Source organism: Peromyscus maniculatus, chromosome 3 (assembly GCF_049852395.1).
Source record: "Peromyscus maniculatus bairdii isolate BWxNUB_F1_BW_parent chromosome 3, HU_Pman_BW_mat_3.1, whole genome shotgun sequence".
Classification (NCBI taxonomy): Eukaryota; Metazoa; Chordata; class Mammalia; order Rodentia; family Cricetidae; genus Peromyscus; species Peromyscus maniculatus.
The window spans coordinates 134,779,640-134,804,275 of NC_134854.1; the positions used below are offsets into that span (position 1 = coordinate 134,779,640).

Genomic DNA, 24,636 nt, shown 5'->3' on the forward strand with positions numbered 1-24,636 from the left:
CTACTCCTGGTAACTCAGCAATAATAAACATGTCAGTGTTAACCTCTGCTCACTTATTGTAGTAGAACAGGCGCATAGGGCTGAGGAAATTGGCTCAAACCAGTTGCCAAGGCATGCACATAATGTACTCCCTTATGAGCCAACCTGGAGTCTGCCTGAGGGCCTAGCAACAGGCGTGGTCAAGAGTTCTTGATCCTGCCCAGCTAATGAGGAACGACCACACAATGCCACCAGATTGGGTGCTGGGAGGAGGGTATATAAGGCCTTCCCTGTTATTGAATAAACGAGTTCGTTGTTTGCCTTCAAATGACTCCCAGTGTCTGTGCCATTCACATCATGCCTTCTCATCCCCTCTCCTGGGGGAGCCATTAGGATCCAGCAACAACTTATTTCACAGCAGACCCACCAATAGATTCAGTGAGTGGTCTTGCTGTCTGTTTCCCAAACTCAGGGAACTCATAAGGACTATCAGTGGTAATGCCAGTATGAAAACATTCAACTCTTGCCATAATGAGGAACACCCCACCCACCCCCCTGCCACACACACACATTGTCAGAAGCCTCAAAGCACAGCAAAAAGCCAATGTCCACAGAGATATTCTCTGGAAAGGAGGAGCCATAAATGGTTTTCCCAGCAACAGACTCATTGTTGTAACCCCACCATATGTGATGCTGTGTGTGAAAGCTTGTGTGTCTGGGCTAGGCAGTGGCTGAGGGGTAGACTGGCTTTGAAATGCCAAACAAAGGCAGGGAAATTTGGGAATTAAAGGCATTTTGCACACAATAACAAATTTTATGACAAATGCAATATAAAGATTTATAGTCTTTATTCAAATACTCACAAGACACTATTTCAAGGAAATTACAACTTGTGGTGTATTCATTGATAAAATCCATTTATTTCATTTTTTGTTTGTTTGTTTAACAGCTGGGATTCAAAGTGTTAGAGATCTGCCTGACCCCAGTGGAAAAATACTAACAGTAATAATTTTTAAGTGCCATTTCAGAAAAACATACATATGCTTTGGAGTTATTGTGATTGTTACTTAAATTACAATACTAACTTTCCTGACTTTTCAAAAATAATAAAACTAACTCTGTAACTTTACATCATAAACCTACTCTATATGTAAAACACAGGTGTGTCTAACAAACAAATACATTCATCTTAAGTACTAACCAGTATCTGCTGGTGGCCGGGCATCGGGCACTTATACAAAGAGGGTGGATTAGAACAAAACATGTACACTCTTTCCCACTTGTTACGACGAAAAGAAGCTGTTGCTGGGGTTGGTTTCCCTCAATGGAAAAAAGTGAAAAATGACTTAAAAACATTCTGAAATAGAGAATCCAAACCAAGGCAAACACCCATACTAAGGAATGTGTGAGCTGTGTAAAGCTGGTGAATGTGTTTTCAGGGGAGAAACATCTTAAAGGAAGGAAGCAACTGACCAAGAAGGGTCAAGGGTCATTTCACAACTTTTCTTTCTGTTGTTGTTTTTTCTGAAAAGGCAAAGAAGAATGAAAATAAATTAACTATTACATTAAAATTAAACAACTTCCCTGGGCACTGCTAAGTATGAAACCACATGTGGGAATAAAAAATACCATATTCTGGTCACTGTATGGAAAAGCTAGCAAAAGCTCATACTAATTCCTATTCCGCTTGTTTCTTGGTTCAGTCTCAGAACTCTCAGTAGCTCTAGTGCGGTGATTCTGTTGCAGGTTTATTTCTCTGTTCTGATCATTTCTGAAAACAAGAAGAAAAGACATGACATATTAGAAAGCAGTGGTCATTGTTCTATGGGAACTCCTGTGTACTAAGTGCTCTCACACGCATGATTTCACCACCACCTTCAACCACTCCGTCTTCTAGAGACATAGCTATAGTTTGTATTATCACTATAATTATTATTCCTACTTTGTAAGTATGAGAACAATGAATTTGCAAAGACTAAAGGAAGAGTCCTTCCCTTGAATCAAAATGCAGTTTGTGGTGATATTTTATTTGTGATAAAATGTGATATTTTATTTGTATGTTAATAAATAAAGTTGCCTGTACATCACAGGTCAAAAAGCCATAAACAGAAGTCAGGCAGTGGTAGCACACACCTTTAATCCGATCACATGGCAGGCAGAGTCTCTGTGTGGTCAAGGACACAGTGACACACACCTTTAATCCCAGTACCAATCACAGAGACCCGGAGGTCTGTATAGACAGGCAGTGATGAGGAAGTCATGTAGCTGGGCTTAGAGCCCATGAGAAGGCAGAACAGGAAGGCAATAAAAGCTCAGTTTAGGCAGGAAGAAGCTCTCTCTGGGGAAGCTTCTGTGAGGTGGTAAGCTGAGGCTAGTCGTGGCTATTCACTCTGATCTCTTCAGCTATTACCTCTGTATTTGGCTCTGTGTTTCTTATTTAATAAGACTGTTTAGAAATTCATCTACAGTCTACAGGGCAGGGCAAAAGACCTCCCCTTTGCTAGATCAAAACATACTGCACAGCCAAGTGCAGACCCTTCCAAACACCCAGTACCACACCCATGGTCCAATCACCCCTTTATGCAGCCCTGCTGGGGAAAACAAGCTCAGATTCTCAGACCCTGAGTAAGTTCTCACTAGGAAATAAATCTCTGTGGGTCTCTACACTCAAGGCACTCATAAATACCTTCCAGAGGCAATGTGTTATCAGTTACCTCAGCTAAAGTCAAGGACAAACAATTGGATGGTTCTTACTGTAGGAATAGCAGGGTATGCACATACCACCACCCACATTGCTCTAGAAAACCCTCCCTGAGTAACAAAAGGCAGCTTCAATCTGGAGAGCTCTCCACAGTTGTCTGAGGGCCTCATAATCTTCCAGTGGTGTTTCTTTGAATTCTTAAAAATTGATAATGACCATCACTACTGTGTTGTCACGTTTCTGAGATGAAGGAATATTAATACCTAGCTTCCATACAAGCAGCACAGTTTGGGATGCTCCCAACAATAGTGCTCCTGAAAAGAAAAAAGTACTCATAACTGCTGGTTTCTCACAAATGGCATCAGCATCAAGTGGGGTACACAAGTTGACTACACTTCTTAAGAGATTACCAGTTAGTAACATCAGGATAGTTTCTTACTCAGTTCAAATAACTAAATCCACTCCTGGTTTTGAAGACTGCCATCTCATCTGTACATGCCACCAGCAGGGTGGGACAACTGACAACAGTATGAGAATGGCGAACCCAAAGACATGTTTCTGTGTGAGAAAGGGCAGGGTCTGCTGAACAGTTCAGAAGAAGGCTATGATGAATGAAGATCAAATTATGTTCCAAGTCATCCGACAGGGGAGAGCAGACAGGAAAACCCAAGGCACTTGCAACCATCGGGAGAATCTCACAATGGCATTTTTCCAGTGTGAAGAGCCTCCCACAGATTGCTCTGAACTGCAGAGTCCACCAGTGTCTTTGTGTCCACAACTTCCATAGCCTAGGAGTTCCTCTGTTCAGATGCCAGTGTTATTAGTCCTCTTTCCCTCTACAAATCAGTATGTCCTTTCCCATTAGCTAGAATGTCAACTCTGTTTAAACCATCTCCCACATTCATCTGGTCTTTTTACCCAGAAGGGTCAGATGCAGGAGGGATAAGGACATTTTTAGAAAACCTACAGAGACTCTTTATGCTCCCCACTTTTGCCAGGGTGGGTCAAAGAAGGGGTTCTCAGCCAGTAATGTACTCAACCAAATGGTTTGGATTCTTCTGATTTAGAACAAGGGCTAACAACTTTTTATATAATGGTCCAAATATTTTGGGCTTTGACAGCTCTGCTGCCACTACTTGACTCTGTTATAACATGAAACAACAATGAAGTAATATGAACCAACAGGTAAAGGAATGTATGGCTATGTTCTAATAACACTTTTTTTTTTTTTTAACAGATTTGGTTCATGGGCCATGTCTTGCCAACCTACAACAGCCCAATAAAAGCATAAAGTTTAACCTTGGCCAAACTTCCACTCAGAGCCTATACTAACATAGCCAATCCAGGGATGCTATTTAGGGAGGGAGGGAGGGAGGGAGGGAGGGAGAGAGAGAGAGAGAGAGAGAGAGAGAGAGGGAGAGGGAGAGGGAGAGGGAAAGGGAGAGGGAGAGGGAGAGGGAGAGGGAGAGGGAGAGGGAGAGGGAGAGGGAGAGGGAGAGGGAGAGGGAGAGGGAGGGAGAGGGAGAGGGAGAGGGAGAGAGAGGGAGGGAGAGGGAGAGGGAGGGAGAGGGAGAGGGAGGGAGAGGGAGAGGGAGGAAGAGGGAGGGAGAGGGAGAGGGAGAGGGAGAGGGAGGGAGAGGGAGAGGGAGAGGGAGAGAGAGGGAGGGAGGGAGGGAGAGAGAGAGAGAGAGAGAGAGAGAGAGAGAGAGAGAGAGAGAGAGAGGGGGGGGGGGTGTATATTGTGTACGAGGGTGATTCACAGGAGCAGGTTCTCTATTTTTACCATATAAGCCTGAGGAATCAAACTCAGGTCATCGGCTCAGCTGCAAGCATTTTTACCCACTGAGTCATCTTGCTGGTCCTAGAATTCTGAGCTTTTGAAACAGCATAAACCCAACACCATTTTTAAAGTCATTAAGCAGAAAATGGCCAAAAATGAGAGCATTCAATGATCAATTCCATCAACACCTTGATTCTGGACTTCCCACCTCTAGAGCTGCAGGAACATGCATTTCTATTGTTTAAGCCATCTAGTACACGATGCAACAGACCCCTGTGGATGCTAAAGACTGCCACTCTGTACCAGGATCGTCCCATTTTGCAGTAGGTTATCTATCAAAGACCAGAAGAGCTCAGCAGAACCTACATGTCAAATGGAAATGACATACAGAAGAGTACAGCCAATCTGGTCCAAGGATCATCTCAGCTTTATACAGGCCACAGCAGCTACACTACCAAGGAACATTTCAACCCTTCCTCTGCCACCTTACACATTTATCAAAATACAATAAATGAACCTAATATAAATCATTACACATTTATTAAAAAATAAGTCTCTCGTTACCTGATTTAAAGCATTATCAAACACCAATTACAAAATGTTAAAAAGACATCTACATGATCAACAAACATAAGAGTGATTCCAGAAACAAATTTATACACACATATGAAATAGACATGGGTCATCTCTTTAATACTTAATGCTAGAGCATTGGGAATGCCTTATACACAAAGGAACCACTGAACCAGTCATTGCCACACCTTATGACACTTATAAAAATGTACCTGAAATAGGTTATAAACCTTAATGTAAAATCTAATACTTCTAAGCCATAAAAGAAAACTATTGAGTGATTTTTGGGTTAGGAAAAGGCTTCCTAGGTAGGACAAAAATAATTGAAATAGACATAACATATTTCATCAAAATTAAAAGTTGTACTTTGAGAAACAGTACCAAGAAAATAAAAAGGCAAGTAAATAGAAAAAAGAGGAGAATGAGACCCCCAGGAAGGTCTGCGGTTCAGTGTGTCTGAACACTGTTCCTGACATAGCACTTTAAAAGAGCAGAGATGGGCCTGTGCCTGGAGAACATGAAGGATTCACAGAGCCAGAGAATTCCCAAGTTCTTTTGCTTTAGGAAACTATTCTCTGAGGAAACAGAAGCCCACTGGTGGGTGGTACACCATCAGCATGCAATTCTGCAGGTCCACTGTAACCTGCATGGCCTCTATCCACAAAGGGCTGTGATGAAAGGGAGTCTGTGTCCACGGCAATAGTTTTTTTTTTTTTGGGGGGGGGGCTGGATGAAATTTTACTTCTTGCTGCCTGTGGTAGCTTTCCATTCCATCTTTTTGCTTCATGTACTCTGGGACTCTTGTTACATGTATATATGTTCTCAATCATTTTGTCTTCTTGATAGATTGACCTTTTCAAGATTATAAATGTCGTTGGCTCTGTTACACTTTTTACCTTCAAGTCTATCTTGTCAATACTATTGTTATATTAGCCTCCTTCAGGATGGCTATGACATATCTTTTTCTATTCTTTTGCTTTCAATATATTGCTGTCTTGGAATCAAAGATGTGTCCTTTGTAGACAAAGCACAGGGCACAGCACAGATTGTTTTCAATCCATTCTGTAGTGTCTGTATTCTGATTGGGTTATAACCCCATTCCTACAATCACTCATAGAGCAGAATTTGTGTGTTGCTTCTGTGTGTGTGTTGCTTTTGTGTGTGTGTGTGTGCCATTTCTCCATTCCACCATCTCTGTCTTCTTTGGTGTTATTCAGATACCTTCTATTGTAGCATTTTTATCCACTGCGAATTTATTCTACTTTATCTTAAAACATCGTCATCATCATTTTTTTTTTTTATTTTGAACACAGGGTCTCATGTAGCCCAGGCTGACCTCAAACTTGATACAAAGCTGAGGATGACCTTGAACTTCTGAACTTCCTGCTTAGTATAAAACACTGTTAATGAGGCAAGGAAAGTGAATTCTGAACATGGCCTCTGGATTTAGCAGTATGGAGGCCTTCAAAGAAGGCTGAAAATGGAAGATAAAGAAATAGAAACTGCAAGATGACATCACGACTAAGGAAGCGGGAAGGAGCCTGACCTGTGGCTGCAGAGGCTCCCCCTGCACACTGAGGACAAGGGAGAAAGACCCAGCTAAAAGGGAGAGGCTGCCTGTGTAAGAGAAAGAAAACAAAGAAAAGTGGCTCCAGACACAGGGGTAGGGAGGAGGCAGAAGGAGAAATTCACCTCAGACAGGAGGAAGGATTTTTTTTATTTACCCCGAGCCTGTGCTTTGCAAATTATCACACTGTCCCAAGAACTAACAAGGACACAGAAAGGACATCAACCAGTAACTAGTTATTACACCAGGGCACAGTTCCACAGTGAGACTACACAGACAAGAAACACAGCACAAGTCTTTGCTTTCCACCTGGATTATTAGTCTCTCCGTCCATTCGAAAGCACAATGTCTTGTCTAGAATTAGCTGCACAGGGCTCTCATTTCTCAGGCCCCAGGTCACACACTTGCTGACAGTGAGAACTCACCTGTGAGATGCTTCCCAGGCTTCTTCTTCCTCCAGAAGATCTCTTATGATGTCAGAACTGGAACTAAAAGGACATGTGTCAGCAATGCCACACTGTGAGGTCTGTCCTGATCCAAACAGGAGCACTGGAGAGCTAGGGTCAGCAGGAATGACAAAGTAGCACAAGGCAATAGGAAAGAGTAGGCATACTCACCATCCACACTGTGAAGATGGTTTCATAGTCACACACCTATGGTATGTGAAACCTCTTCAAATTGGGTCCTTAGATATTTACAATTTATTATATGCCAACTAAATTTCAAAAAGCCATAAAAACTTTAATGAGTTATCAATGATGAAAACAATAAACAAAGCTTAAATAAATCTCTCAACATAAAACCTGAATCTAGACAGAGCAATGGCATGAGGCTTTTTAATCTGCTATGTTAATCAAAGATAACATTACAATTTGATCAATTCCCAGCACTACTATCAAAAAGGAAAAGAGAAAGAGATTGTGTTTTAAAACTAAATTCTAGTGATGAGATCCCTAAGAGGTAACTGACCAAGTGGCTTTTAGTCTCTTAGTAACCAACATAGAGTAAAACATAATGCATGTGAGCAGTGCTAATAATGGAAATGTGTTATAAAAAGGTGATCTAGCTTAAAATGCCACACTCTCTAGTGGTGCATGGAAAATGGAAAATAAGGCCATAGGGAGCATGAATTAGTCTTCTAAAAGAAAAAACTATTTGAAAGCTTTAGCATCTTGTTCTCATATAATCAATAAAAATGACTTTAGAAAGGCCATGTGTCTACCAGTATCAAACACACTTTTCTGGACATTCTACATAGAATGTCACAGGAACCATATGGGACACTCAAAAACAAATATCACCTATCAGAAAGAGGAAAGCTAGGGTGAGAAACAACAGGGTCGAAAACACTAAATGTGAATAATGTCTCCAATGGTACACTAATAAATAACAAAAGCTTTAAATTATGAAGATTTAAAGTGTAAACGAAGCACTTGCAACCATTTAGGACAAACCATGCTGAAGCAGCATTGCCCTAGGACGCATAGACAAAAAAGGCCATAGAGATCATCAAACACAGCTTTGCACCAAATGTCTCACTCAGTGTATTCCCAAGTCCTTAGATTCTCAAGGAGTCTCATGCAGGGTGTAGGTGAGAGGTTGTCTAGTTGAAATGCATGTGTGACTCCCATACTTCTAGTACATTCCCTGAGCTTCTGAGAACAAGGAGCTCCTGGTATCTGTGGCTTGAAAAATGGCCACGTGATAAGGAATAGACGTGAACTCAGTAATACTTCAGTTGTGTTTATTCATATAGCAGTATACACATACGAATTTTAAAATGGTGGGACACTAGCCTGTCGCCAGTCGATTCTGACTTATCTACATACGCACTGCAGTCATTCCTTTAGGTCCCTGTACTGGGGACACCTAACCCAGCATGCCACAGTACCCAAGCATGCACTATTGTTTCCCACTAAGAAGTTGCCCCTCTCAAAAGCTAGGTGTCCCCTGTAACAATGACCACTTCTTCGTTAATCAATTTCACCTAACACAGGACTGGAACAAACCTTTCCTAGTAAACAACTACTGAACTGGAGTTTTTATTAGAAGAGGAAGCAGGGCAGCAAGCCCTGCAGGTCAGTTAGCTGACTTCACTGACTTTATTACTCTCTGGAAGGCAGAACCACACTGCCCCTCACTGGGGAGGGCACATGTCCACTGCCACTGTCATCCCCACGGAAGAGGTTTAAACCTTTCTGGTCACAAAAATCTCAATTATGGCTCCTCTTTGTTATGCAGTAACTGTTCTAATTGCCGAAGAAACCTGCAGTTATTTATTCTTTCATGTCCCCTGACAATGTGGCTGGCAGTAGTTCTGGGAGTTGGGAAAGATACTTGAGTATGCTGGCCAGGGTCACATGGTCAGAAGAAATAGTAAAGTCTGCTTCTTGTCTAATACCCCCACCCACCACCAAAAACAATTTAAATGACTTTTTAAAAAAAAGGGGGGGGGTATGGCCAGACATGGTAGCACATGCCTTTAATCCCAGCACTCTCAAAGCAGAAGCAGGCTTTGAGTTTCAGGCTAGCCTGGTCTACAAAGCAAGTTCCAGTTTCAGTCCTGTCCAGAAGCTGGTAATCTGTGATCGCTTTTCCTAGGTTCTTTCAAATCAATCAGCACAGTCACTGACTGCTAAAGGGAATATGTGCAATGCACATGGCATACACTTGAGATGTATGCAATAATGCCTCAGTGGAAACAGACTGCAGATACACAAAGCACACCAAGTTGCTTTCTCCTGTCTCCAACACTGATGCCCAGCTATGCAGGCAGCTTCCCAGTATCCTCAATTTCATTTCTTTCCTGCAGTGGAATGTCATTCTGTATGCTGTGAATGTGTGTTGCTCTGATTGGTTGATAAATAAAATGCTGATTGGCCAGTAGCCAGGCAGGAAGTATAGGTGAAGCAAGCAGACAAGGAGAATTCTGTGAAGAGGAAGGCTGAGTCAGGAGTCACCAGCCAGACACAGAGGAAGCAAGAGGACAAGGCAGAACTGAAAAAGGGTATCAAGCCACATAGCTAAACATAAATAAGAATTATGGGTTAATTTAAGTGTAAGAGCTGGTCAGTAATAAGCCTGAGCTAATGGCCAAGCAGTTATAATTAATATTAAGCCTCTTTGTGATTATTTTATAAAAGGCTACAGGACTGTGGGTGAGAGATTTGTCCCAACTGTGGGCCTGGCAGGACACAGGAAAACTTCCAGCAACACTTTCCACTACATCTTAGACTCTCAGGAGAATAATCACAAAATTAAAAACTGACTGATACAAAGTCTAGGAAGTGTCAAGTGTACTAGCTATGAAGTTTCAGGCTCTATGGTATATCTACTACTTCAATTTTTGCCACCACTGAATACTAAGAGTTGATAGGAACACATGGCAATACCATACAAAACTGTTCAAACCTGTCTGAAGTAATGCATACACTGAGCCCTTCTCAAAAGTCAGATGTCAGACACTAAGCATGCAATCCCATAATTAGGATTTTACAAAGGGACTCCACACTTAAGTTAATGTTACTAAAATTATCACTCAAGGATTTCTTTCCTGTAGACAGAAGCAATTAATATTTTTAAAGATTTGGTCATTTTAATTTGCCTTGAAGATAAAAAAGAAAAATTCTAAAAAACCATTAAGACATTTTTAAAAAAAATCTTAGGAGAAATTTAATTACTCACTCTGATATACCCAGGGTCAGAGCATGTGCAATCCTACACAAACATAACTTTTACATCTCGAGCAAGAAACTTCTGCATAAACTTAGGCATCTCTACCAGCTAGCTTTATAACATTTGGAAGACTGTAATTTAAGAAGCTGGATAAGCAGGAGGTCTGGCACATGAAAGTTACAGTATAACTATGGAAGAGTATTGAGATTGTGTCCTCTGATGTCACCATCTATCCCTCTATTGTGGACATTATTATATATATAGAAAGTCTCACTGACAATTATATGAGTCTTAAATTCTGAATCCCAACCTGGGTTCTGGAAGATTCTAACTTTTCATCACTTAGACCTTATTTTCAGCTCAAACTTGAGAAAGATGAGCTAATGCATGTGTGAGTGTGCACATACACCTTGGAAGAGCTGAGAATGGCATTCTTGCTCTCTGAACATTACTTCTAAAGAAAAGGCTACTTGCATATTCCTTTTCTAGCAGGCAATTTCATCAAACAATAAAGATTTTACTACCAAAGCTGACAAGATATCAAATACTCCTGCAAAGCTATGATGTAAAGTTGAGGGGCCGGGGGGACATGCACAGACTTTAGTGACAGCATTGCTAAGATGGACTCCTGTTCCTGTCACTGAATGTTCAACCCTAAGCAAGTTCTGGAACTTTCTAAACCTCAAAGCCCATATTTCTAGTCAGTACACGTATTTTCCAGGGAAGATGAATCAATGCAGCACACTAAATGTTAAGTACACAGGTTGGCACATAGTAAGTGTTCAATCAATGTTGCCTCCACTTTCATAAAACAGGTTTGAGCCGGGATTTTCCAAATAACTGTCACAGCACTGCTTCAATTTGTCCTAGGAAACCTGATCACTATATGCACCACTTTAATCCTTGATTCCCACTGTTTCTATGACACCAGGTGCAAAATCATCAGAGCCTGTTATTTATCCAGCTTGGCAGGTACGCAGGGTACTGAGCAGTAGGAAAAACACAAACGTTTGCTATAAAAATCCTGTGGATTAAAAATTACTTACAAGTGGAATTTTCTATTATCTAATAGTTACCTACTTCCAAGTGTCTTCATTGTGGCAATAATTTGAATGTGGTTGAGGATATGCAACATTAAAATAAAAAACAACTCCCTTGAGTACAAATCACCAGAGGGTTCATTAATAGGGTAAAAAACCTGCCTGACAAGGATCTTGCAGTAAATGTTGCCCATTAGCATAAATCCTTCCTCAAAGCATGATTTCTAGTAATTTGTTCTGTAATAATAATAATAATAATAGCAATAGCTTATATGCTAAATACTCTAGTAGTGGGCTAATAGTGACATAATAAAAGTCAACATTCATAGATTTTTTTTACAAAAATCACTCAATGATGACAAAGGTTACCACTTTTCTGAGTAACTACTCTTACCAACCACCATAATTACCTTACACACACTAACTTTAATTCAGACCTGCTTTGGGTTTCTTGCCATTTGCAAGATGTACAAAAGCTCAGAAAGATTACAGCAGAAAAAAAAACAAACAAACAAAAACAAAAAAACAAAAACCAGGAATGCCGAGATTATCTGTCAACCATGCTGTTTCAGCCAGTGGAAGCAGCAACTCAAATACTATTCATCTGCAAGAGTTAATGTAGCTGGAGTTTTCTCCAGTCCCGCCCGGGCCTGCAGCCACTGAGACCCAAATAAACACATAGATGTTTATATTAATTTGAACTCTTTGGCCTAATGGCTCAGGCTTCTTGCTAGCTAGATCTTACACTTATATTAACCCATAATTCTTATTTCTGTTTAGCCACATGGCTTGATACCTTTTCCCAGTTCTGCCTTCACATCTTGCTTCCTCTGTGTCTGGCTGGCGTCTCCTGACTCAGCCTTCCTGTTCCCAGAATTCTCCTCTCTCTTTGTCCCACCTATACTTCCTGCCTGGCTACTGGCCAATCAGCACTTTATTTATTAATCAATCAGAGCAACACATTCACAGCATACAGAGCGATAGCCACAGCACTTCCCCTTTTCTTTTTTTCAGGTATTATTATATTCCTTCTCGGGTCTTTGATGAGATTGAAGACAGTTACAATCTTCTTTCTTAGCTAGACTATATTAAGTATTGGATTCAAGTCTTCAGGATAGGGCATCTTTTGGAATGCTCTCTGTAACATGCCATCTACCCATGCTCCAGACTTCTCTGGATTTTAGTATGTTTCTCTTGTTTGATATTGTTCGTGTTGGTTGTAGTTCCATCTTGTCTAAGTCATTATCCCTTATTCCTCCTGGACAAATTTGATAATCACTCCTATTGTATATAGTTTTGTATTAGGTTAGAACTTTCTTATTTAGACAAAAGGGGGAGATGTAGTGGGTTGCTGTTCCAGCTTTGACCTGGAAGTACTACCCCCATTGAGGCTTCCAGTAACTGTCATGCCTACGAGGCGGGGCCGAGACAGGAGCCCTTAAGACCTGAGATCCAGATGTGCCTGCTCTCTTGGTCCCTGGATCCTGAACGCTGGAGGTAGACCAAACAGAGTTCTCCAGAGAACACCGCTGAACTGCACTACACCTTTCCCAGACCCTGTAACCTATTCCTCTATTTGTAAGTTACCCCACAAAGTAAACCTCCCTTTTAACTACATAGAGTTGCCTTAACACTTCTAACAATAAGTGAACAATACCTCCTCTACATTCCTATCAGTAAGGTTTTATTAGACAACCAAATGCAAGTTTCATGGATAAAGCATGGTTAAGAAGAGCTTGGCTTAGCTCCAGGAGAGCTAGAAAACTAAGATGTCAAGGTCTTAGATGACAAGTAACAAAAAGATGGATTTATCTAATCTTACAAAACAGCAGCAATGAAGCTTATATTTAGTTAACAAAGTAGTACCAATACATGACCAAGTAATCTAGGAAGGCTGGCAAAGCTAAATCATATTTCATTTCATCAATGAGTGAAAGAAACTCAACCACCTTCTACATACCACATCTTTGAACATGCACAGAGCCAATGGCCGAGTTAACTCCTACACTGGAACAAAGACACCTGACTGCAAGGTACATGGATTTCATGGAAGCAAAGGAAATTCACAGACTTGATATGACTACATCTTGTACAAAGATTCCCTCCAAATCAAAAGACAGTCTAGCTTAGTTATCATCCAATATAAGCACTTTTAAAAGTACAAATGACACTAGAGAATTATTTCACATTCCTATTTTTATTTTCTAAAAATTTCAAACAACAAAATTTGCTAGGTGAATAAATGAACCATTTAGCTTTCAGGAGTACTCTAAAGTTCATATGTAATTATACCCTCAAAACAGATATAGCAAAACATCAAACAATAAAGTATGTTAGTAAAAAAAATTGTGGCAGTATTAAATTCATAAAATGTCACATTAGTAACAGCTAAAAGTTGAATATAATGCCAAACTTTACAAGTGCAAAAGGCATTTAAAAAAATTCAATGCCAATATTAATTTACAAAATTCATAAATTATAAAACCTCATCAATACATCTGTCTTGCCTCAGTGCCAACACCATCAGCCTTCACTAATTAACATATAACACCTAAGATACAATGACTTCAAATTTTTATTTCAAAGGTCTATATTTCTTGTTTAAAATATTTACATAATTCAAGATAAAATCATCAAGAGATACATACTGAGGGCTAGAGATATAGCTAAATTGGTAGAATATTTGTTTAGAACATATAAAAACCCAAGGTTTGACCCCCAGCACAGTATAAAGTAGGTATGTTGGTACAAACCTGTAATCATAGTACTCGGGGAAGTTCCAAGTCATCCTCCACTATACAGTAAATTTGAAGCCTACCTGGGCTACATCAGCTCCTCACACACATGCGCCACACGCATACATACACATACATACATACATACATACACACACACACACACATACACATCTAGCCTGGTCCTGACATCTCCAACATGTAACCACTTTTATTAGCTTTTCTTATTTCTAAACTTACTTATTCCTCAACAGTGTATTTCTTATTTTTTTAGTTTATTTTGTGAAAAATCAAATAAAAGCACTCACTATCTTCCTCCATTTAGAATAAAAGCAGTAAGGTACATTTGCTGTCCCAAATGTTACTCTTTTAGATAATGCATCCTAAGAATCTCTTTAACACTGAAGAGATATTCCATTAACAATCACATGGTACTTCAGTAGGTGGATGCACTAGTTAATCAACTTGCCTCTAAAGATAAAAACCTGAGCACTCCACAGTGTTCTTAAGTAATTTCCAGTTTTCTGTTCTCTTAGATTTATTTTTAATTATAAGTATGTGTGGTGTGTCTAAGGAATTGGTTTGCACATGAGTGCAAGTGCCCACAAAGCTCGGAGGCCTGACATGCCTGCCTCTGCAGTGCTGAGATTAAAGGAGCATGCCACCAGGCCAGGCCAGTGTTCTAGTCTTAACAATGCAATGGAGCCAGCATAGTGGAGCTGACCTATAATCCAAACACTTGGAAGTAGAGGCAGGAGGACCAGGAGTTCAAGAACATCTTCAGTATATGATTTAAAGTCAGCCTAGACTCATGAGACCCTGATTTGGGATTTGGGGGTGGAGAGAGATAGGTGAAGCAATGATGTAATGGGTAGTGGCTAAACCTGGGTAGGCTCTGTTGTATGTGAATAAGGTGTGTTGGTAGGACACTCATCCAGATACCAAGTAAGGTAAAGCAACTGGATTTTCAATTGATCTCCTCAGAGTGCCTTCCCCATTGGTTGTTCTGTACAGCATTCTAACAGTAATGTTCCTATAGTTGTACAGTAACAGTGTACAGCAGTGTAATAGTGTCCCTATAGTCGTACCCTCAAACATTACGATCCGTGATGACTTTACAGATAAGAAATGCTTCCAATTGGCCCTTCTCTTTCGGCAAACCATTAGCTTACGGCTTCTGTCCACTCTTCTGTTTCCAGGTCCCTTCCTTCCCAGTTTCCAGGTACTCAGAAAGCATGTCTACGCTAAAATGTTTTCAAAAATATTAATCTCTGTAAGAAAAAACATTATTCCTTCTTTTATGTCCAAAGTATTTCTACCAAATTATGCCACAAGTTCTAGAATAAGAACTATTTCTAGATCAGCTACCCTAACTGAAATAGTAATTTAATAAAGTTGCCTCCTGCAACAGTGAAATCTGTTCCCCTCTTCTGATCCCTAATATGTGACCCTTTCCCGTTTCATGTGCAAATAATGTGATCTCTACGTCAAGCCTCTCAGCCACATGCGGCACACCTTTCCCTGGATCCTAAAACAGTGTTTCTAACTAGGAGAGAGTTGGCATTCTTACTGTTAGAAGAAAACCGTATGTTTAATACACGAACTGATTATTCTTCTTTGAAAACAGTACATCTTTCCCTCTGTGCTTCCTCTGAAGTTCTGCTATTCCACAAAAGAAATGGACTGGGGGAACTCATGAACTTGCTGGTTTTAATATTTCAACTGTTTGTTCAATTCAACTTCAACACTCTCAAAACTAATACTCATCTGGCCTTGGTGCTTTCTGAGGACTTGGCGAACTGAAAAACTAAGAGCTTCACTGTTTCATTGGAGTTTGTGAAATTAAGTAACTTCCTGCCTCTTTGAATGGACCCTGACTTGTCAGAAACTGGAGCGATTTCAGATGCTGCTGCTGTCCTCCTACCCGCACTATGTGTCTACACAGACATTCTCCTTCCTACTCAACAGCATACTAGCGTGACATGGAACAGTACAGCTCCTAAGCAGTGTGCTCTCCCTAGCCCCCAGAGATTGGTGGTACACCAGGCACTAACTCTCAGCATCCAATGAAGTTTAGGTAGCTGAAGGCCATAGAAGGTACCTTCAGGCTCCAGCATCTTTTTTTTTCTTTTAAATCCTGGTATGCTACCAAAATACTACCATTTTCTAAGTCTACTGAAAGAAAGAGACTGAAACACTCGATTAATGAGAGAGTGACTCTTTTTTTTTTTTTTTTTTTTTTGGTTTTTCGAGACAGGGTTTCTCTGTGTAGCTTTGCGCCTTTCCTGGAGCTCACTTGGTAGCCCAGGCTGGCCTCGAACTCACAGAGATCCGCCTGGCTCTGCCTCCCGAGTGCTGGGATTAAAGGTGTGTGCCACCACCGCCTGGCGAGAGTGACTCTTATAAAAGTGCTGAGTGGTTTCAATCTTTTTAGGAAATCAGAAGACATTGTTTCTCTTGGCTCTCTGGAAGAATTCAAGCTTGAACCAGAATTAAATATGTGTGCTTGTTTAGCTTGAAACTTAAAACAAAAGCAGTATCTCTGAGATATCAACTACCTAATATAAGGGAAATCCTTTTAAATTACCCAAATATTGACTATTTCAAATAGGTACCAAATTTCTCTAGTTAAATAGGCACAGGGACAAAAGCATGAATGAGGTGTCACTTTGTTTTCTGTTTTGTTTTTGCCGATCAGGGGAATGAACATCTCATGCAAATAACAACATAAAAAGACAAGATCACAGCAGTAGGTGACAGAGCGCTCCCACCCCCAGAGAATCATAGAACAAGCAACATTCCAAAGATGAACATTGCCTATCAATGTAGCTTAACAAGATGACAAATTCTCTGGTAATAGGGATGTTGGAGCCTAGTACAAAGACGGTGCTGAGGCTAGCATATATTCTCTACAGCTGGGCCAGCTGCAATTAAATTTATACTGTTTTCTTTCTGAGACTACAAATTCAACAGTGCAAATAGAGGATGCCCATATCAACTATCCTGAGCTGCATCAGTGTGGGCAGAATGACTCCAGTCTACGAGCCAAGGAGGACAAGAATTTTAAATCTCACTGATACGACTGGATCTCAGTCATTAGACACTTACCTTCCCTGGGACTCTGTTCTTTTAAGAAATGAAGTACTAAGACTAAGCCATTAAATGTGTGTAAGAACTATCCCTCCCAAACTATGTTTACCATGAGCTTCCAATAATCTGATATGTTTTAATACTTTATGTGCAATATGACCCATACTGCCAGTAATAGGTTATAAATGACATTAAAATATGCTTAATACAACAAGAAAAGCATATAATGACATCTTTAAGGCTTCTAAAATTGGCTTCTGCAGAATCAACTAAAAAAAAAAAAAAAAAAAACTCTGCAAACAAAACCCATCATCTGTAACACTTGAATTCCTCTGAGATACCAGAGCGGTGTGTTCTGCTCACTTGGTAACATCCATAAAAGCAAGCAAAATCAGCAGTTTACTATGTACCCATGTTCCAGAATGTATCTGGGTGGGAGGGAAAAAGAACAGAGGGATTGCAAATTAATTCTGTCTTGCCTACCGATGAGGAACCCAGAAGACCATTCCAGGAAGAGATAATGGAGTGCTATCTAGTCATCCTTAAGCTAAAATAAGAACAGAAAACCAGCCTACTACAGGGAAGCAGGACCCACCTGGCTGCTCATCACCTAACTTTAACATTCAGTTCTTGCCAAGCCAGAAAGCAGTAGTAGTCTAAAGTGTAGCCAGATGAAAATCCTCACACTGAAATAGGGAAATGCCTAGGCTGGACTGAATGAGTGGTTAGATGTCCCTATAGAGAAGCAGCATCAACTCCTAGACCTTCATCCTTCATCCATGAAAGCAGTTACTGTATTTATGACTTCTCAACATACTTTCTACTTTGAACACACTTGCATTCTATCCTAACCCTTTCCTCGGGTTCTCAGGGTTAATCTACCTGCTCCCCCGATTTAAAAGACAACTAGTGTGACAGTGACTGCAACAACAAAATCCCAAGCCTCCAGTTAAAAACACAAAATTCCAACAGGATAATGGAAATCACGTATTATTTTCAACCCACCCAAAGATTATGATTTTAATTTTTTTAAAGTCAACTAGAGTTAGCTATTAACTGGCCACAACCTTGGGGTCCTGGGAATATTGATTCAAACAGTTACTGCCATGTCTAACAGTGAGAAGGAACTAGGAGTTCCTTCAGTCTCTACAACTTTTCTCAAAGTGTTCTGAAAAAGCACACGCTTAGCTACTCCTTCTTGTTCTTCATTTTTCTCAATGAATAATTAAATTCTTCAACAGTTGAAAATTGATCTCATTTTTATGATCAAACTAAGCACATGAAGACATATCTTGGGACAAGAATTTCCCAAGCAGGTATCTGATAAGCGGCAATGTACTTGTAAAAGTTCCACGTGCCCAGCGGGTGGGCAGCAGACTCAGGTCTACAGGCAGGTCTGACTGGTGCCAGCACTGCTCACTGCATCACATATGCCATCACTAACTGTGGCTTCAGTCCCCACCTGCTTCCCCATCTCACTGGAAATTATAGTTTTCTCCATTCCTTGCCTCCAAAGCACTGCTTTGCTTGGTAAAGCTTTTCTCATCCTTCAGTAGTCCAGTCAGGTGCCTGATGTCCCTACAGGTAGATCAGCTGCCCTTCTCCCAACATCCTCTATCTCTCCTATGAAAACACCAATCTTATTTTCTTGTAGTTATCCAATTATCTTTTTCTTAGTCTGGGAGAATTTCTGTTCTTGTAAACCTTGATCCACACCTAGTATGCACAAGTAGTGTGGTAGGTCCATAACAAGTACTCACACAATCCTCAGATGAGTCTCCGAATGAATTAACTCTTCTGCCAGATCATATCTTACTCTAAAAGTTCAAACTCTAGCTACATGAGCAGGACATTACTGATGGTAACAATGCCCGAGACTCCCACTTGGCTGACAGCAAGAAGAGTTCAAAAAAGCTGACTGGAGAGTGATAATGCACATCTGTAATTCCAGCACTCAAGAGACTGAAGCAGAAGGATGACCATGAATTCAAGGCCAGCTTGGACTACACATCAAGACCTTGTTTCAAAGAAAAAGATAGTTGAAAAAAAAAAAAAAGCAGGGAACTGGGAAATGGTTCAGTGACAAAGCATTTGTTATGCAAGCATACAGTCCTAAATTGAAATCCCCAGCACCCAAATAAAAGCCAGGTATGGCAGCATAATCTGTAGTCTCAGCACTGGGAGAGGAGAGATAGGCAGACACCTAGAGCTCACTGGCCCAGCCTGCTTAGCCAAATCAATAAGCTCCGAGTTCAGTGGGAGAGCCTATATCTCAAGAGTCATAAGGATGACCTCCAAAGAACAAACACACAAGTGCACTTGGACCCATGTGCTCATTTGCATACACCCACATGCAAACGTTCCACATACAAAAAATTTCAAAAAAGACCAACTTTATGCAATCATTACCATGTCAATAACACAGTTTATCAACACCCAAACCTTGGGAAATGATCAGGTCTGACTGACGGCACAAAACAAGTCATTTGTTGAGCATGGATCCCAGAATGAAATGGCAACGTTTATAGGAATTTTAAGTATACAACTAATAATAAAATATGTAATTTTTATAAGTCTCCTGATCAAGGAAATCAATGGGCTCACAACAACTTCACAGAGGATCATTATGACATGGCAATTCATGGATTCGAACAACCATTAAGATCTGCTACCTGGGATTAATGAGAAAGCAAGCAAGTCAATAATTTATTACAAATATCAACAAAACTATCATAAAAAGTTCATTAATACCTTAGGGTTTAGGGTTATCATTTCTGTGATAAAACACCATAACCAAAAGAAAGTTGGAGAGGAAAAAGTTTATTTCACTCACACTTCCATATAAATAGTCCATCATCAAAAGCGGTGAGAGCAGGAGCCCAAGCAGGGAAGGAACATGGAGGCAGGAGCTGATGCAGAGGCCACAGAGCTTGCTCCCCAAGGCTTGCTTAGCCTGCTTTCTTATAGAATCCTGGACCACAGGCTCAGGGATGGTACCACCAAAAATGGGCTAGGACCTCCCCATCAATTACTAATTAAGAAAATACCCCATAGGCTTGCCTACAGCCCAATCTATGAAGGCATTCTTATTGAGGTGCCATTCTCTCAAATGACTCCACTTTGTATCAAGCTGACATAAAACTATCCGATACAATTAACTCTTTGTCAATTGGATATATAAATGCATCACTGTAAAGCCACAACTTTTCCTTTTCTTGTTTATCCCTAAGATCATACATTAATATAAACATTACAATATAAAACATTTTACAAACATAAAGAGTCCTACAGTCTTATAAATTCTAATACTTTAAAAGTTCAGTATTGAACTTTGGTCTCTTGGATAGCCCAGACACCTAGGATAAAATCAAACACTGTTATTTATTAAGTGGCACAATGTTATTCATTAAGCGACACTGTTTACCGTGTGAGAAAAGCCATGAGGTACAACAAAACCCACTATAACAGTTTATTAGGGGAAGGGAACAGAAGGGGTGTGCATAGGCTTATGGAATGGAATGATTGTGCAGGAAGAGAGGGGAGGGATAGGTGGAACCCGCTTTTCATAGGTTCCCCCTGCACATGTGCATATGGGCTTACATAGCTACACCACTCATGCACATAGATTGTATGATCATGCAGCACATAGATTATGTAGGACATAAGGCCCTGGGATGTCTAAGCATCTTGCCTGGCTACTGGACAGCACATGTGTGGTCATGTAGCTGGGGGAGTGGCTAGGAATTCTAACAAACACAACTGGCAAAAAAAAAAAAAGTCAATGTAATGATGCCTAATGATATTCTATTATATTAACAGATTGTTGCCTAGCACAACTGTCATCAGAGAGGCTTCTTCCAGGAACTGATAAAAACAGATGTAGAGACTCCACATTAGGTGGAGCTTGGGGAATCCTGAGGAAGAGAAGGATTGTAGGAGCCAGAAGGGTCTCCAACACAAGAAAACCCTCAGAACCAACTAACCTGGCTCATAGGGACTCAACAGAGACTGAACCAACAACCATGGAGCCTTCATGGGACTGACCTAGGCCCTCTGCATATGTACCGCAGTTGCGTAGCTTGGTCTTCTTGTGGGACTCCTAACAGTGGGAGCAGGGGCTGTCTCTGACTCTTCTGCTGGCTTTTGGGACCCTACTCCTCATACCAGTTGCTTACTGCCTTGCTCCCCATGGAGAAAACTCTTATTTCTGGTTTTATGAGGGCAGGAACTCAAGCAAGAAAGGAACCTGGAGGCAGGAAGCAGGAGCTGATGCAGAGGCCATGGAGGGGCGCTGCTTACTGGCTTGTTTCTCAGGGCTTGCTCAGCCTGCTTTCTTATAAAACCTAGGACCATCAGCCAAGGAATAGCATCACCAACAACAGGCTGGGCCTTCCCCCATCAATCACTAATTAAGAAAATGCCCTACAGACTTGCCCGCAGCTCAATCTTAGACAGTCATTTTCTTACAGGGTTCCTTCTCTCAGATGACTTTAGTTTGTGTCAAGTTAACATAAAATTATCTAGCACAATCAGATTATCCAAAGGAAACAATAGCAATTTTTTTAAAGTTACCAGTGTGGCCTCCCTGAGAGGAGAAACCCCTTTTATTTACTGGACATATCCTTAGGCAAGGAGCACTGGAGAACACATCAAACCTTCTTTACTTTCACACAATTCCTGAGAGTCACCACTCAAAGCACTGTTACAAGTACACATACACTAATAAAGATGGTAACGGAAAAGGGTGAAACACACTGTGCAGCCTGCATGTTTTCTGTTAGGATGAAAACATAAAGGCCAAGCAACATTTCCTATAGAGTGAAATCCCTGTAAGCCCCTCCCCCAAGGGCCTCCAACTGCGAGGTTCCACCCACAGAACTGCCCTAACAGCAGGCCCCTGCCCCCACCCTACAGAGGAAAAAGCCCAGGCTCTGGACTTGAAAGCCCACTAATCTCCAAAAAGTTCCATCCCCGCCGACCCCCCCCACCACCACCAAGAAACTCTACATAAGCTTTGCTTCTGCTCAGTTCCCCGTTGTTTCTCACCCAGCAGAGGCAGCCACCCTCCTAGTTTTTTCCCTCCCGATAAATCTCTTGTGTGAGGTTTGTTGTGCAGTGTGACTTTGGTATTCCTTGGCTCCCAACTGCCAGGATACCTTCCCATCCAAGCTGCAATGCTTACAATCACTGTGTGAAAATTCAAAGTTCTAGCAAAAGATAGTAAAAGTAATTTTTAAGTGTAATTATTTTCTCATGCTATGTCCTAAATTTAAAACAAAAATGCATTTTACAGACTGTTCAGACAAGATTTTACTGATTTATACAACTATGTATATGTGTGTACACACATATATAATATTAAATAAAAGGAAAGTTCCAGACATGATGGGACACACTTCTAATACTAGAACTTTGGAGGCTAAGGCAGAAAGAACAATGAGCTCCAGGAGAGCCTGGGCTATAGATCATGTCTCAAAACAAAAACAATCAAATGAAAGGAAAATAGTACATTTCAATAACTACATTCACTAAAGTCCTAAAGCAGTCAGTGTTCAATTTCTCGCAGAAGAAACTGGTTTTGATGACTTTAGTTTTCCTGTACTCTGGATATTTTCACACCAATACCGATCATACAGGTGTTACATAAGGCAATTGAAAACAACAAAAACCTGGGTTTGGTGAAATGGTTCAGTGGATAGCAGTGACTACCATCAAGACTGGCAACCAGAGTTCAATTCCTGAAACCAACATAGTGAATAAAAAGAACTCCAGCAAATTGTCCTCTGATCTCCACACATGTTGGGACATTTGCACGCTCATATACATACACAAAAAGTAACTTTTTTTTTTTATTTTTTTTATTTTTTGGATTTTCGAGACAGGGTTTCTCTGCGTAGCTTTGCGCCTTTCCTGGAGCTCACTTGGTAGCCCAGGCTGGCCTCGAACTCACAGAGATCCGCCTGGCTCTGCCTCCCGAGTGCTGGGATTAAAGGTGTGCGCCACCACCGCCCGGCCCAAAAAGTAACTTTTAACAACTGAAAAATAAGTAAAATGCCGGAGGTGTGCCTCTGTGGTAGAGCAGCTGCCTAAAATGCAAAAGGCCCTGGGCTCAGTCTTCAATACTAAAATTAGTATGCTTTTAACTTAAGGGTGGTTTTACAATCACAGAAAAGTTGCAAAGTACAGAAAGCTCCATACACTTTCTAATTTCTTCCACTGTTAACATACTACATTAGGGTAATATATTAGCTCCCATCAAATGAAGTAAATAGTTATCCATTTTTGTTACTAACTGAAGCACATTCTCAGTCTTTACCTAATATCATTTTTCTGTCCCAGAATTCCATGCAGGCTACATTACACTTATTTGCCATGTTGAGTTTTTTCTCAAACATTCTTTAGTTTTGATGGCCTTGACATTCTGGAAATTGGTCAAACATTTTATAAAATGACCCTCAAGTGGGGTTAAGTGACTCTCTCCCTCTGCAATGTGACTTGGGATGTTGAGTTTTGAGGAGGAAACCCAGAGATAAAATGGTCCTTACATTTCACAGAGTACATGCTATCAACGTTGCACTCCTATTAATGATGACATCACTTGGCTCAGGTGGTGCTTTCCAGGTTTCTCCACTGTGGACACAACTCCCTTGCTTCTTTGGAAGAAGGTCCTTAGGAATAGACCTCTCTGAAGGCGCAGGGGTTGTTACTTTGCACCTTGTTGATGGGAAGCATCCAAGTCAATCACTTGCAATCTTTCTATCCACAGTATTCTATTCTCTTCCACTGTATTTTTTAATACCATGAAATGAATGTAGACATTTATTTTATGCTTTGGGTTAATCCAATACTATAATGAATATGTTACTGCCTAAAGTGTCCTATTTTCGGCCAATGGGGAACTCCTGCTGTCAGTTCCTATATCCCCTAGACATATTGCCAGTTGCTAAGTTTGTGATATCCTGTTCATTTTTCCTCTCTGTTGCCCTGCTCTCCCTTCTTTTTGATTTTCCTTGCTTTCTTACATGATAAAACACTCTAGGCTTACCTTACATATTCCAGTACTGGTCCAAGAAACAGCAATTTCTACAAGGATCATTGGTGTCTTTTGCTGGCTAATAGTATTATCATAAAAACCAACACACGTACACTGGGTGTGCTGATTAACACTGTGATATGCTTGTGAGGAGCCTCACATCTGACAGGACAAGCAAATATATGCGCATATGCTAGCTCATTTACTTAACCAAATTATTAAATATTTCTTCCTATCCATTTCCATCTCTAGGAAGTCAAAGTAAAGTTTTCATTTTAATGACTCCAATTCCAGTCCAGTACTACATGGATATTTTAGCCATATTTGTTTGTAATCCCCTATTCTAGCAGAGAAATCTGTCTCTATCTTAAAAACTAGGACTGCAGAAAAACAATACACTAAATACAGACAAATAGAATTAAAATAAAGCCTTCCAAAATGACAAGATGTGTTAAAACAAGAA

General features: G+C 40.6%; 1 protein-coding gene across 42 annotated transcripts in view; it reads right to left on the reverse strand.

Annotated features, from left to right (window-relative positions):
• Nucleotides 1-810: 810 nt before the first annotated feature.
• Nucleotides 811-24,636, reverse strand: part of Rad18 (RAD18 E3 ubiquitin protein ligase) — an 88,289-nt gene continuing 64,463 nt past the window's right edge. For 12 of the 42 annotated variants that reach the window (XM_015987403.3, XM_076567536.1, XM_076567534.1 and 9 more), the window contains 2 exons: nt 7,026-7,088; nt 811-1,750 (listed from right to left, as the gene is read on the reverse strand). In XM_015987403.3, the coding sequence (XP_015842889.1) occupies nt 1,651-1,750; nt 7,026-7,088 (163 nt within the window). In that variant the 3' untranslated portion in view covers nt 811-1,650. Of the gene's footprint in view, nt 1,751-2,943; nt 2,995-7,025; nt 7,158-24,636 lie in introns of all 42 variants that reach the window. The other 30 variants (XM_076567517.1, XM_076567539.1, XM_076567514.1 and 27 more) reach the window with 7 other exon arrangements.